Source organism: Ictidomys tridecemlineatus, chromosome 10 (assembly GCF_052094955.1).
Source record: "Ictidomys tridecemlineatus isolate mIctTri1 chromosome 10, mIctTri1.hap1, whole genome shotgun sequence".
In the NCBI taxonomy this organism is placed as follows: domain Eukaryota; kingdom Metazoa; phylum Chordata; class Mammalia; order Rodentia; family Sciuridae; genus Ictidomys; species Ictidomys tridecemlineatus.
In genome coordinates this window covers 136,788,663-136,802,312 of record NC_135486.1, presented here as the reverse complement: position 1 = coordinate 136,802,312, position 13,650 = coordinate 136,788,663, and the positions used below count along the sequence as shown (strand labels likewise).

Here is a 13,650-nt window from a genome sequence, read left to right as displayed (position 1 = left end):
GTGTTGCAGGTGCTTTCCCCTCAGTGCTTTCACTTTATGTATTGCATTTATGAAGATATTGAGAAACTGATGTTTGTATGTAGTCAAACCTATTAATGGTTCCAGTTTGAGATTTCTTCTCTGGCTCTTAAGCTTACAGTATCTTCTGTTTAAACTTTTGGCAAGGGGCTGGGGATGTGGCTCAAGCGGTAGTGCGCTCACCTGGCATGCGTGCAGCCCGGGTTCGATCCTCAGCACCACATACAAACAAAGATGTTGTGTCCGCCGAAACTAAAAAATAAATAAATAAATAAAAATTTTTTAAAAACTTTTGGCAAATATTCATTTCCTTAGTTTTCCTTTCGAAAGTACTCACATCCCATTTCCTGCTCTAATATCTGCTGGAATAAAGTTTCCCACAGTCTCCTTAAATTCTGGACATGTATTCCCCTAGCACTGGTCCATGGGTTTGCAAAGCTCAGGGCTGGCATCTGAATCATGTCCACTGACCAGAGTTTTGTTTAAGAATGATGTGTATGAACTGCACAACCCAGAGGCTTGTAATGCAAAAATAATAATAATAATAAGAGAGCTCATGTATAATTGGCATAATTTGGCGTGAACATACTTTGTATACACAGAGTTATGAAAAATTATGCTGTGAATGGATAATATGATTGTGATGCATTACGCTGTTGTCATGTATGTAAGAAATATATTTTATTATTATTATTATTATTATTATTTTTTTTTAGTTGTAGTTGGACACAATATCTTTATTTCTTTTTATGTGGTCCTGAGGATCGAACTCAGTCTTGCACATGCTAGGCAAGCGCTCTACCGCTGAGCCACATCCCCAGGCCCAAGAAATATAAATAAATAAATAAATAAATAAATAGATAAATAGATAAATAAATAGATAGATAGATAGATAGAAATAAGGGCTGAGCTCAGTTGGTAGAGTGCTTGCCTCGAGTGCACAAAGGCCCTGGGTTCAATCCCCGGCACCATAAAAAAAAAAAGGAAATAAATGATTAGCTAGTAGAACTAGTGACATGGTGACATTATCAGTTGCATTTTGTACCTGCCGATTCCCTGGTCTTGACTTTTTTTCCCCCTAGTACTGGAGATTGAACCCGGGGGTGTATTTTGTTTTTTATTTTGAGACAGGATCTTGTTAAGTTGCTTACGATCTCCACAAATTGCTGAAGCTAGCCTTGAATTTGCATTCCTTCTGCTTCAGCATCCCAAACTGCTGGGATTACAGGCGTGTGCCACCACACCTGACTCCCTGATCCTGTTATTGATGATTCTGATATGAGTCCCTTATCTGAAGAGCAGCCCAGCTCGTGTTGAACCAAGATTCATTCCCACAGCCCTTACTTTGATAGCTTGGCTAGGTCCAGGGAAGAAAGAATGTGAGAGAAAAGTGCAAGAGATGGAGGCATCATGAGCTTATGGAGAGAGGCCAGCTGAAGAAAAACAGGGAGACTAGAACCTCAGGACAGTCTCCAGGAAGAGGACAGGCTCTGCCCCCAGGACAGCTGCGTGTTGGTGCAGTCCACAAAAGCAGGTGCAAAAGAGCTCCTCACCCAGAATCACCCAAGGCAGCCATGTCAGAACCTCTGGGTGGAAGCCAGGATCTGCTCTGTGCTCTGTCACCTCCACAGGCATTTAGGAGTGCTTTCAACAGGAAAGGCTGTGTTCTAGATACAGTTTTCAGGGTACATGAAGGATCTTCAGAAAAGGCTGCCACTGCTAACGCTTCTGGGGTTTAGATCAGTATTTGCCCACTGTTTTCCTCCATAGTTGAAGATGGAGGAGGGTCTCTAAAAAGCTGAGGTATAATTCACATAACACAAAATGAGCAATTTAAATTGAACTATTCAGTGACACTGAGTACATTCACATTATTGTACAGATTCCACTTCTGTCTAGTTCTAAAATGTCTTCATCAATCCAAATGTCATAGCAGCTGGGCATGGTGGTGCAGTTGTGCATGGCTGGAGCAGGAGGATCATAAGTTCAAGGACAGCCTCAGCAACTTAGCAAGACTCTATCTCAAAAAGAGCTGGAATGTAGCTTAGTGGTAAATCATCCCTGAGTTCAATACCCAACACCAGAAAGAGAGAAAGGGAGGGAAGGAAGGAGAAAGACAGACTTGAGGGGTAGAAGGAGAGAGAAAGAAAGAAAATGCCATCACCCTTGGCAGTCTGGCCCCATTCCCCTATCTCCTCAGCTCCCTGCAACCACTAGTTGCTTGCTGTCTGTGTTTGCCTCTTCTAGCCACTGTATACAAATGTAACAGTGGTGCAGTAACCTGTGTGCCTGCCTGCCTGCCTCTCACTGAGCTTGCTTCCATAGCTCCTCCAGGGCTTCAGATCTTTCTTATGGCTGAGTACTACTCCTTGGTAGGGTGGACCACATTTTGCTGACCATTCATCCGTCTTTGCACACTTGCTGTCTCCCCTTGCTCATGAGTAGTGCTGCTGTGAACTTGTGAGTGGAGCAGTCATTTTAGAAAGTTTCCCAGGCCACCCTGGACAGCAGGCTGAGTGCAAGCAGTGTGGGCTTGCTCAGGATAGTGGGTGTGGTGAGCCTTGTGATGCTTCCACTCCTGGCCTTATGGTGGACAGTACTTACTCCCTGGTGTAGCCAGCCTCCAAGTGGTGGTGGTGGTGGTGCGGCGGAGGTGGGTACTGGGGATTGAATCCAGGCCGAGTTCACCACCGAGCTATATCCTGCCCTTCCCCCTTTGTTTTTTATTTTAAGAGATGGTCTCATTAGTTGCCCAGGCTGGCCTTGAACTTGCAATCCTCATACCTCAGCCTCCTGAGTTGCTGGGAACACGCAGCTCCAACCTCCATTTTGTGAAGTTTATTTCATTTTTACCCGGCATGTTGCTCTGTCAGAATTCAGATTCCTACTGATTTCCTGAGTTGATCAACTTCAGCTAGGAAAATATCTCCATTCCATACTAAGAGCAGCTAAACAGTCTTTCAGAATTTGTTTTCTGTTCTGACAACATCAAGCAGTCACTTGGAGACTGCAGCAGTGGGACAAAAGCAAGCTGGATCTCAGAGCGTAAGTTCTGAAAGCATGGCCCACACAGCACTGGTCCAGGCATGTCCCTGAGTTGTCCCATCTTCTCTCCCCAGGTTGACAACAGCCCCGATTCCAAAATCTGCTTCTATGATGTTGAAATGGACACAGTGACTGTCTTCGACTTCAAGGCCGGACAGATTGATCAGAGAGAGTCGCTGTCCTTTAATGGACAAGAGACTAACAAGTAAGATTATGGTTGGGGATTTTGTTGAAGAATGTTGAAAACAGAATTTGCCTATTTCACTTGTTCCTAAGTTATGTTTCAAGCTTCAGAAGTTTACTTCACTGCATTTACTAGTAGTAAGAACAGGATATATAACAGAAATTTGTGCAATTGTAGTGGATTCAAGACCTTGGTCTCTGTCCTCCATAGCTAAGGTTCTGGAGTTGGTTGAGTACAAACTTGAACTTTGCCTGTAATCCCAGCGGCTCGGGAGGCTGAGACAGGAGGATTGTGAGTTCAAAGCCAGCCTCAGCAAAAGTGAGTCACTGAGCAACTCAGTTGAGACCCTGTCTCTAAATAAAATACAAAATAGGGCTAGGGTTGTGGCTCAGTGGTAGAGCACTCACCTAGTATGTGTGAGACGCTGGGTTCAATCCTCAGCACCACGTAAGAATAAATAAAATAAAGATATTGTGTCCAACTACAACTAAAAAAAAATATTAAAAAAAAAAGTAGGACTGAGGGTGTGGCTAAGTGGTTAGGTATCCCAGGTTCAATCCCTGGTACCAAAAAAGGAAAGAAAGAAAATGGAACTTGAACTTTGGAGGGGCTCTGGCCATAGGGTCTGTAGAAATGGCCTAGGAGTCACAGGAAAGAGGCAGTAGAGTGAGCCTCACACCCATTGCTGTCTCCAGCAGAAGGGAGGGTACTGTCTTTGTGAAGAATATATTTGTCTTTCTTCAGAGGTTAATGGAACATACATGTGTATTTCTTTCTGCCCTTGAGAACACATTCTCAGGACGGACCTCAAGTGCTTAGAGTAGGTCACCTTCATCCACATTGATTCTGCATGAATTTAGGTGGGAAAGCAAGCCGAGAGCGGTGGGGTCGAGTCTCCCCGTGTCAGTGGCATAGAAGCATAGTTAACATCAGAAGTGGATGCATAAGCAGCGAGGTGAGTGCCAACAGGAAAGCATGCCGTGGGCTAGGAGCCGTGGCCACGCCTGTGATCTCAGTGGCTCAGGAGGCTGAGGCAGGAGAATTGAGGGTTCAAGGCTAACCTCAGTAACTTAGCAAGGCCCTGAGCAACTTAGCGAGATCCTGTCCCAATATAAAATATAAAATGGGCTGGAGAGAGGCTGGGGTTGTAGCTCATGGGTAGAGCACTTACTTACCTTGCACATGTGAGGCACTAGGTTTGATCCTTAGCACCACATAAATAAAAGTAAAGGTATTATGTCCAACTACACCTAAAAATATTTTGTTAAAAAGTGGAGTGGGGGGCTAGGTTTGTGGCTCAGTGTAGAGCACTTGCCTAGTATGTAGAGACACTAGGTTTAATTCTTATCACTATATATAAATAAAGTCAGTCCATTGACAATTTAAAATATTTAAAAGAAGGGGGGTGTGGGGGTGGCTGGAGATGTGACTCAGGAGTTACGCGCCCAGGTTTGATCCCTGGTACCAAAAGAAGAAAAAAAATGCCATGGGAATTTTTAGGCATGGATCCCTCAGACTGTACCTCACCAGGGTCCTCACCAAGACCCTTCAACCAGTTTCTCAAACTCTTGAGGGTGCATGGCAATACAGGACGCAGAGCTGCCCCAAGGCTGGAAGAGCAAAGGAACTGAGTGGTGGCTCAGTGCTTGTTCTAGCATCCTTTTTGTTCTGCTCACTACTTTGGGTAGGTTTTTTCATTTTGGGGTTTTTGTTTGTTTGTTTGTTTGTTTTCCTATGCTGAGGGTAAAACTCAGGGTTTGGCACATGCTAAACAAGTGCTCTACTACTGAGTTACATCCTCAGCCCCACTTTCACTAGTTTTAACTTTCCAACACACCTTCTCTTGTCCAGCCTCTGAGTCCCCCTGCCTTGTCCCCTTGCCTTTTTTGAGTGATACCTGCCTCATCAGACCCTTCTGTGGAGCCCTATTGACCTGTTGACCTGAAATGCTCTAGCTTGCACCCCTGCTGCTCCCCCAGTTTAACATTCCCATCTTCACTTCTCTCCTAATCCAGCCCCAGTTCTCCTGCTTCAGAACACATGCCTTTGAGCATCTTACCCCTCTGGGATAGTCAGAGCCCACTTCCCAGAGGTCCAGTTCTTACCACAGCACCCTCCCCAGAGGTCCAGTTCTCACCACAGCACCCTCCTCTTGGCCACCCATATTTAAAACTTCAGAACTAACCTCTTCTTCAAACTCTGCTGTGACCCAGGTCCCCAGTTTTCCCTGTAAAATGTCTTTTGAGTACTCACTTTTCTCTCTTTCGCAGTTCATGGCTTCCCTTGAAGGGATGGCAGTCTTCTTTCTGTCCATTCTTCAGCCCTTGCCAGGCCATCTCATACCTAAGGAACCACTGTGTCTGGCACTCAGGAAATGCTCTGTCCAAAACACTGTGCACATCACATCTGCAGTGCTAGAGAAGGATGTGGCCCATGGGCACATCTCCAGCTCTGGTGCCAGGAGCATCCATGAGGACTGGGTCCTACCCTGCTACATAGCCAGAATGGGCTGATGAGCCAGCAAACCCCCCGACCCCACCCCTGGGTTGACCATGCACCTCTAGAGGAGGCAGATGAGAGTCACTGTCTCTCTCTCAACTCAGGTGCCTTTCCTCTTTTGAAATCTTTTCCATTCTTTTCTCTTTTTTTAATATTTACTTTTTAGTTATAGGTGGACACAATATCTTTATTTCATCTTTATGTAGTGCTGAGGATCAAACCCAGTGCCTCACATGTGCTAGGCGAATGCTCTACCACTGAGCCACAACCCCAGCCCCTAAATCTTATTCATTATTTAAACCAGTTCCTTTTGGTCTTCCTGCAGTACTTTGTGGAGTTCAGGGACAATAAAACATGGAATTTCAGAGATGAGAGGAACCATGATAAAATAGGAATCATCACATAGTCACCTCCAAGGCTGGAACCCAGGTCTGCATTTATAAGCCTTGGCATCTGTGCTACCTAGCAGGGGGCACCATCCCACTAGTCCTGGAAAAGGGCCTTCTGGGGAGAGTCCTGGACCCTCTACAAGACCTCCAGAGCCCAAGCATCATATTCTGCATCCCTCATACTGCACCTTACCAGGACCCTTCAACCAGTTTCTCAAACTCTTGAGCGTGCCCTGACAAGGTACATGGCAGTGTAGGACATTCACCTGCATATGGAGACTGCAGCCTGATGACTGGATGGGACAAGTGGTGTGGGGCATGGTAACAGGAATGCTCTTCTCATTTGGAGATGGTTCTCTTCTGTTCTAGGAGCCACATTTTTGCAGATGAAAGGCTGACAAATCATGTTCCCGTGAGTCATTTCTGGGATCAGAGCGAGCCCAGGCTTTTCGTGTGTGAGGTCGTGCAGGAGGTGCTGGGACCCCAACCACAGGCTGCAGACAAGCAGCCCCTCACTCAGGACAGCGCCAGCCCCACGGTACATGACCACTTTGCCACATAGTGTTTGTAGAAACACAGGTGATGGCTGTGTGGCAAGCACAGAGTCTTGGTTACTGGGCTTATGGGAGAGTTAGTAAGGAAATGCATTCATGTGGAGGGGAGCATCTGCCTCATGCTTCCCGCCATTTGAAGGCGTGGTTGCCATTCAGAACTGTTTCTCTGGGTCGATGGCGCACAACCCTTCTTGAATGTAGGAAGCCTTTGGTATGTGGTGCCTCTCTTTTCTTTGGGCTTGGTACAGTTGCTACTCTACCCTTTTTGTCTCCAGGTTCTCTTGTTATCTCAACTGTTAAGTTATTCTCCCTCTGAGTTGGGAAACATGTTGAAGCAGCTCAGGTGGACTAACCCCGACGTTAGCCCATGCTGCAGTCGGACCTGAGGCAGCCTGGCCCTGCTCCATCTATTCTACCACATCCATCACCCTCCAGCAAGGCCGACCACCCAAGTCCTTCCTCTACAGAGCCTCCCACCTCCATGCCATATGCCCCACGGTGCCTGAGTTGTACCTGGGGCCTCTGACAATGTCCAGCTCTTTGTCTTGCAGGACATCAGACATTGTGATCCTCCTTCTAACCCACCTCATTCTCAGAGGAATCTGTGTGGGCTCTCAGATAACTAAGCAAGGGGCAGCCCACTTTGAAACTTCAGGACTTGCCTCACCAAGACAGTGAGAAGTGGGCCTGAGCCACACCCCCAGCCCTATTTTGTATTTTATTTAGAGAGAGGTCTCACTGAGTTGCTTAGAATCCCACTTTTGGAGGCTGGCTTTGAACTGACGATCCTCCTACCTCAATCTCCCAAGATGCTGGGATTATAGGTGTGTGCCACCGTGCCCTCTCATTTTCATTTTAAATCTTGAGACAGGAACTCACTAAGTTGCCCAGGCCATCCTCAAACTAGAGATCCTCTTGCCTCAACCTCCCCAGTCACTGGGATTATAGGCACGCACCACCACACCCAGAGTAAAGATACCCAAGGGGTATCTAAAACACAGAGAGAGCCTTTTTATTATGCCACCAGCTCAGATAGAAGTGACGTATCACTGATGGTTGTCACAGCCTAGGTGGGTTGGGTCCTTCCAACGGAGGCAGATAGCAGTTGAGAAGCCCTAGTGGAAACAGGGGCCACATGCTCTGAGAAGAGTGGACTCTCCTGTTTTCTCTGGGTTATGTGAACTTCCTGGCAGTGCAAATGGAAATGAGAAGGAAAACAGTAAATGATATTTCCAAACTAAAAACAGTATTATCCTTTCTTTCCAGGAGGACGTCTTGGTTCTGTCCTTCTTCATTTCCGAAGAGCATGGCTTCCTGCTGTATGAGAGTTTCCCCCGGCCTCCCGCCTACCAAGTGCTGGTGGGGATGGAAGTGCCCCATTATTACTTCACAAGAAAGGTGTGGCTCTGCAGGCTCCTCTGCCCTCCCCAGCTAGTGTGATTCTTGTAAGCCTCATGAGGCACTGAGGTGCATGTTAGTCTTCCAGATTCCCCAATTTCACCTCTCCTGAAGCCACTTTAGCCATCTACTGTAATTTATTACATGAAAATCTGCACACACTGATGTCTCCTGGGCTAGGAAAAATTCCAAAAAGTGACTTTGCTGTTAGGATGGTCAGAAGTCATGCTGAGCACGTTGGAAATTTAGGAACTATAATTAAAGAAGTAAAAACCATAGTCAAAAATCTCTATAACCCAAGTGTAGAGGCAGTTGCTGTGAACAGGATAGTGCCTCCTTTCCAGAGGTTTCATAGAATGGGGTCGTTTTCTGCGCACATGAACACATACCTAACTAGTTGATTTTGAACAAATTCTTTACCTTCCTTGAGACATAGTCTCCTTATGGCCAGGTCCCTGGTAGACCTAAAATCAAATCTGTCTCTAGTTCTGAAATGACATGCTGAATAAAGGGTGCCTGGCATGTCCGCCCAAGATCATCCTTCATCCAGGAGGACTGGCAGCCTGTGAGTGGCTCCTTTTAGTGGCCTCACCACCTGGTTGTTCTCCAGCCCTGGGGCCTCCAGAGTTGCTTGAGAGGCTTTTTCACCCAGGAGCCCAAGGGACCTGCCAGCTTAGAATTCTGCCTGGGCTGGTGCTGTCAGTGAGCCCAGGTTGTCCTACAGGGTGTAGGGGCTACCACTTCCCTTCAGAGCTGGGGTGTGGCAGCTGCTAGGAGTTTTGATCTCCTAAAAGAAGGAAGCACTCTCCTACAGGGTCCACGCCTTCCATAGACACATAGACCACCCCTCTGCCATCTCCCTTTTTTTGTCATGTTAGGATGACTATAAAGTTTCAACTTTTACCTGGTTTAAATGTTTCTGGTTTAAATGGATCTTAAAAATAAGATCCTGTTCTTTTCTAATTTTGTGCAGATAGCATCTGTTAATTCTGCAGCCAAAGCCTGGGGGTAGGTGATAGACCACAGAGGGACACGCAGAGCAGATGAAGGACCTGAGTGTTGTGGGCACAGCCCCTCTGTACAACCAAGTGAACCAATGAGACTGTATTGCATGGGCTTCCAGGCAGTCCCCAGCAGCGTGAGAACCCACCAGGGCTCTTGCTGGGGTTGGGGCTCACTTTAAAAGGAGGTGGCATAAAAGATCTGAGGCAAGAAGGGTACTGGCCCTTGATTTGTGAGAGTTCCGTGAGCACACATTGCCTGTCTCTGGTTCTGGGCTGGCTAGACCTGTGGATAGTTACACATGCACTGGAAGTAAGAGTGTAACCTGGCCGCGGCTCTCCAAGGTATGGCACAGAGCAGTATCTCACAGCCACACAAAGTTGGCCTGACCATTGGTTTATACTTCCACGTGCATTAAGATAGAGTTGGTCAGAAAAGTGTGGATGTGTCTTGTCAAACACAAGGATTCTTTGTAGGTGTCCTTAGTTGATTTACCTTAAGTAAATCAGCACCAGACTGGTGTTTCTCTGAATTCCAATCTCATTTTGTTTCCTTATATGCTTTAATTTTTCTTTGAGAACTTAAAGTTGGGAAAGTTCTTTTAAATTCTCTAAAGTTTCCCCCATATTTTTCTCATTGTAGGTTTTCGTTTCTTCCACATGTCATGCATCTTTTCTTTTTCTCTCTCATTCTCATCTCTCTTTATATGGTTATAGTTGTTCCAGAGAAGAGGTATGTATGATGCAATCTCAATGCAGAGCCTCAGGTTAGGATTGGTCATCTTGACTCTGTTGTCTACTCAAGACCGTTTGCTTCAACTCATGAACTGTGTTGGTGTGTTCGCACTCTTCCCACCTAGCTGCATGCCCACATGAGGACCTCTGCCGGTCAGCCGAGATTCTAGTGCCAGCTCATCTAGCATTACCAATCAAGGCTTGGCAGGATTTCTCAGCTCTGGGCTGGGCCTGGCCTGAACCTGTGGCACACACCAGCCACTTCACCTGATATTTGCATACAGAAAATGTGTAGTTGACCTGCGTTGGCAACCTGTGAGATGTATTTTGCTCCTTTAAAAACTGCCCTTCTGATGATTTGCAAAATGCAAACTCGTAAGCTTCATTTCTCCCATTTTTCCAGTGCTCTCACATTCAGAGGTAGCTGGGGAGAAAGTACAAAGGCCCTTGGTCCCTGAACCTACACTGTGTGACCTTGTCTTGTTGCTCCAGTCTCCTGTCACATGGGATAAACAATCCCTGCCTCACAGAGTTGTCTTGAGGAACCGAAACAAGAGTTCCTGTGAGCATACAGGGCATGGTGAATTATGAGAATTTCCTAGTGTATTCACACAGCAAATTGGGTTCTCATCAGACCCACACCAGAGCTGATAGTGTTATCCAGGGGAAGTTTGGCTGCCTCTTTGCAGTTCATTACACCAGGCAGGCAGAAACTCCTTGTTGTTTTGTGTACATTTTTTTCATTTCCACTGGATGCAGAAGCTGCCCAAACGTTCAGCCTTCTGCCTGATCTGACCCAGTTACACCCATGTATGACCCCTACATTCAAGCTGCTCTGAACAGAGCCCTTGTTATGGTCTGTGCTGTGCTTAGAAGGGCCTCCACAGCCACAGTAGGCCTGAGAAGGTCCAGGTTGAGTGTTTCTCCTCCATAAGACCTGGTCCCTGGGGCTACAGGTCAGGAGCTTGTGGATACTGAGCTGGAGAGGAAGGTGGCTAGAGTTACCCTTTAAGAAGTCACAGGGTGGGCTGGGGCTGGGGCTCAGCAGTAGCGCACTTGCCTGGCATGTGTAAGGCACTGAGTTTGATTCTCAGCACCACATATAAATAAATAAAATAAAAGTTCATCAACAACTAAAAAAAGAAGTCACAGGGTGTTAGCAGATCAAGACTTGTAGAGAAGCAGGTCCCAGGAGGGTGTGTCACAATCTCCATAGTATAGGAAATGCTTGTACAGGTTGGAGAGACACCCTACAAGAGAGTAAGTGGGGCATGGGTACAGAAGAGCAGTTAGCAGCAGAAGGGACTGTGGTGGGGACAGCAGGAGTCTCAATAGCTTGAGTTTGGGGTCCTGGTTGGAGGAAGGTGCCCAGGTAAGGAAGTTGGCCTGCACATTGTACATTGTGCCCTGTAGGAACATCTCTCCTTCTCTGGGTGCTTGTTTTGGGGAACACGGCACTAGGTTGACAGTTGACAGAAAATTCCAGTGAGTCATCCAGGTTATCATTTTGGAAAGTTTTTCCTGAAGTCAGACTACTGTTCTTATAACTTTCAGAGACCTCACAAAGATGTGTTTGTATCTGACTTGGTGATCTCAAGCTGGTAAAAAGTATTTAATGAAACATAACAGAAAATGAGAACAGTCATAGACATTTTAAATGTGAGAATCTGACTTCAATGAGTTAGAGGCTGAAAACAAGATCACACCTGGACAGCTTTTGTTGGCCTGTTATCTGTAACCCCAAGCCTGAGTGATTCCTGATGATCCTAAAGAGATCACTTGGCCTGTGGCTGAGCAGAGCAGGGTGCCTGTCTTTGGGTAGATTTTCTCCAAAAGAATTAAGTGTAGGTATTACCTTTATATGTGAACTAACAGACACATGGGGCCTTTGTCCTTCAGCCTGGTGAAGAAGACAGAGAAGACAGGGTGAATTCTGGGCACCACCATGTCCCCCAGATGGTGGCCAAGAGACCCCTGCGAGACTTTGTGGGGCTGGAGGACTGTGACAAGCCCACTCGGGATGCCATGCTCAACTTCAGCTTCTTTATCACTGTTGGAGACATGGATGAAGCTTTCAAGTCTATCAAGCTCATTAAAAGGTGAGGTGACACACATTGTTTCCTTTCTCCTTGCTATCCTTCTTGACTGGATTTTTAAATATCAAGTGTCATGATATATTGAATGGTATTTTCTCTCAATGAATTGCCACTGAGCTTGGGTACCCAGATGTGCCTAGCCAGCCTCAGGTGGTGCACAGTGTGGCAAAGCAGTGAGCCTGGTTCTGGCATCTGTGGTACTAGAGCCTCTCAGATGTTTTTAATGGTGGTTTTGTTTTGGTTTTGTTGTGTTTCTTTGGGGGGGGGGCGGTTTGGCACTGGGGTTTGAACCCAGGTGTTCTCTACCTCTGAGCTGCATCCCTAGCCATTTTTATTTTTATAAATCTTGCAAAGTTGCTGAGGCTGACCTTGAACTTGTAATCTTCCAACCTCAGCCTCCCAAGTTTCTTAGATCATGGGTGCACCCTACCGTACCCAGCTGTTTTCATATATTTTGAGTGTTCAGGATACTTAATAGTAGAAAGTTCTGCAGTTGATAAGTCTTGCTGAAAATTTTTAATAACTAAACCCTAAAAACACCAAGGTGAAAATGCAGTTAGAGTTGCTGTAACAATTACAGTCAGGGCCTGGACCTCGTCTCCATTACCTAGGGAACTTGGAAATCCTTACAAGAGCATTTGATGGATTTTAATTTTGAACAGGTAGAAAAATATGGAAAGGTGTGAAACTCGGTTGCTTGAAGCAGGTGTTGTATGCTATGATGACTGTGGTGCGGGAAGCACCCTGAGATCCTCACTCCCTGTCTCAGACCAATGTGGCCAGTCCTTTACTATAGCTGGAAGGACCTTTGTCCACATTGGCCATGTAGAAAAGAGGGCCTTTGGTTTGGAGGTGACATGCAGAGACCGAATGGTTAGCCCAGCCTCTCTTGGATTACTTTCATTTCCAGTGAGCATGATCAGCCAGAACAAATGCCATAGCCAACTTTAAACCTCAGTGAGCTTCTACATAGTCATCCATATAGTGCTAACAATTGCTAGGAAAGGAGCCAAGTGGAAGAAGGCAAGAACTGAATGCTTACATCAACATGCTCAGTTGCAAGCATGAGTCTGGTCATTTCTATATACTGTGGGCTGAGTATGTCGTAGATGGTTAGTCCATAATTGTTTTTCATTCATTATGAGTCATTTTATGTGGGTTAAAATGTGTGCCATTTTACCATTTGTTCCGGCTAGCAACAGATTCCTGGCACAACATGGCTTCAGAATCCAAACTGATTACTTTCTTTTCACTGGAAGGTTGAACACAGTAGACATTTGGAAGCTCTGGGGCAGCCAGGAGGCCAGCTTACATATTGCCTCCAGTGTCAGGTGCAATGTTAGGCTCCTCTTCTACCTCCTGGTGACCCTGGTCAAGCAGAGGCCCAGCCAGCCAACCACCAGGACTATAGTTATATGCATTGATTGACAGCCTTGAGTTTGGGGGCCAGTTCTGATCCCTGAATTGCAGACCCAGACCTGAGGTGTTTCCTGCCCAACCTAGGGAGTTGCAGACTGAGGGACAGGCTTAGCTGAAGGCAGCCTGGTTCTACAGGCACGCCACACCCACAGAACCTCCGGAGAGGCTAGAGGTCCCCGTGGGGAAAACTAGCAGAGTTCTTTCTCCTCCATGTCTTGTTGATCTGCCATCCCAAGGCCATGGTTTTCAGAGTCCATAGAGACTTCATTGCACAGAACCATGGATAAAGGCCATGTACTCCCACCAGATCTT

At 46.3% G+C, this 13,650-nt stretch overlaps 1 protein-coding gene across 4 annotated transcripts in view; it reads left to right on the top strand.

Annotated features, from left to right (window-relative positions):
- Positions 1-13,650, top strand: part of Ift140 (intraflagellar transport 140) — a 74,779-nt gene that overhangs the window by 24,021 nt on the left and 37,108 nt on the right. For all 4 annotated transcript variants that reach the window (XR_013427201.1, XM_005337844.5, XM_040277810.2 and 1 more), the window contains exons 15-18: positions 3,138-3,268; positions 6,505-6,673; positions 7,956-8,087; positions 11,723-11,922. Coding sequence is in view for 3 of the 4 variants with exons in the window: in XM_005337844.5 (XP_005337901.1) it covers positions 3,138-3,268; positions 6,505-6,673; positions 7,956-8,087; positions 11,723-11,922 (632 nt within the window). In the remaining variant the exon portion in view is untranslated. The remainder of the gene's footprint in view (positions 1-3,137; positions 3,269-6,504; positions 6,674-7,955; positions 8,088-11,722; positions 11,923-13,650) is intronic.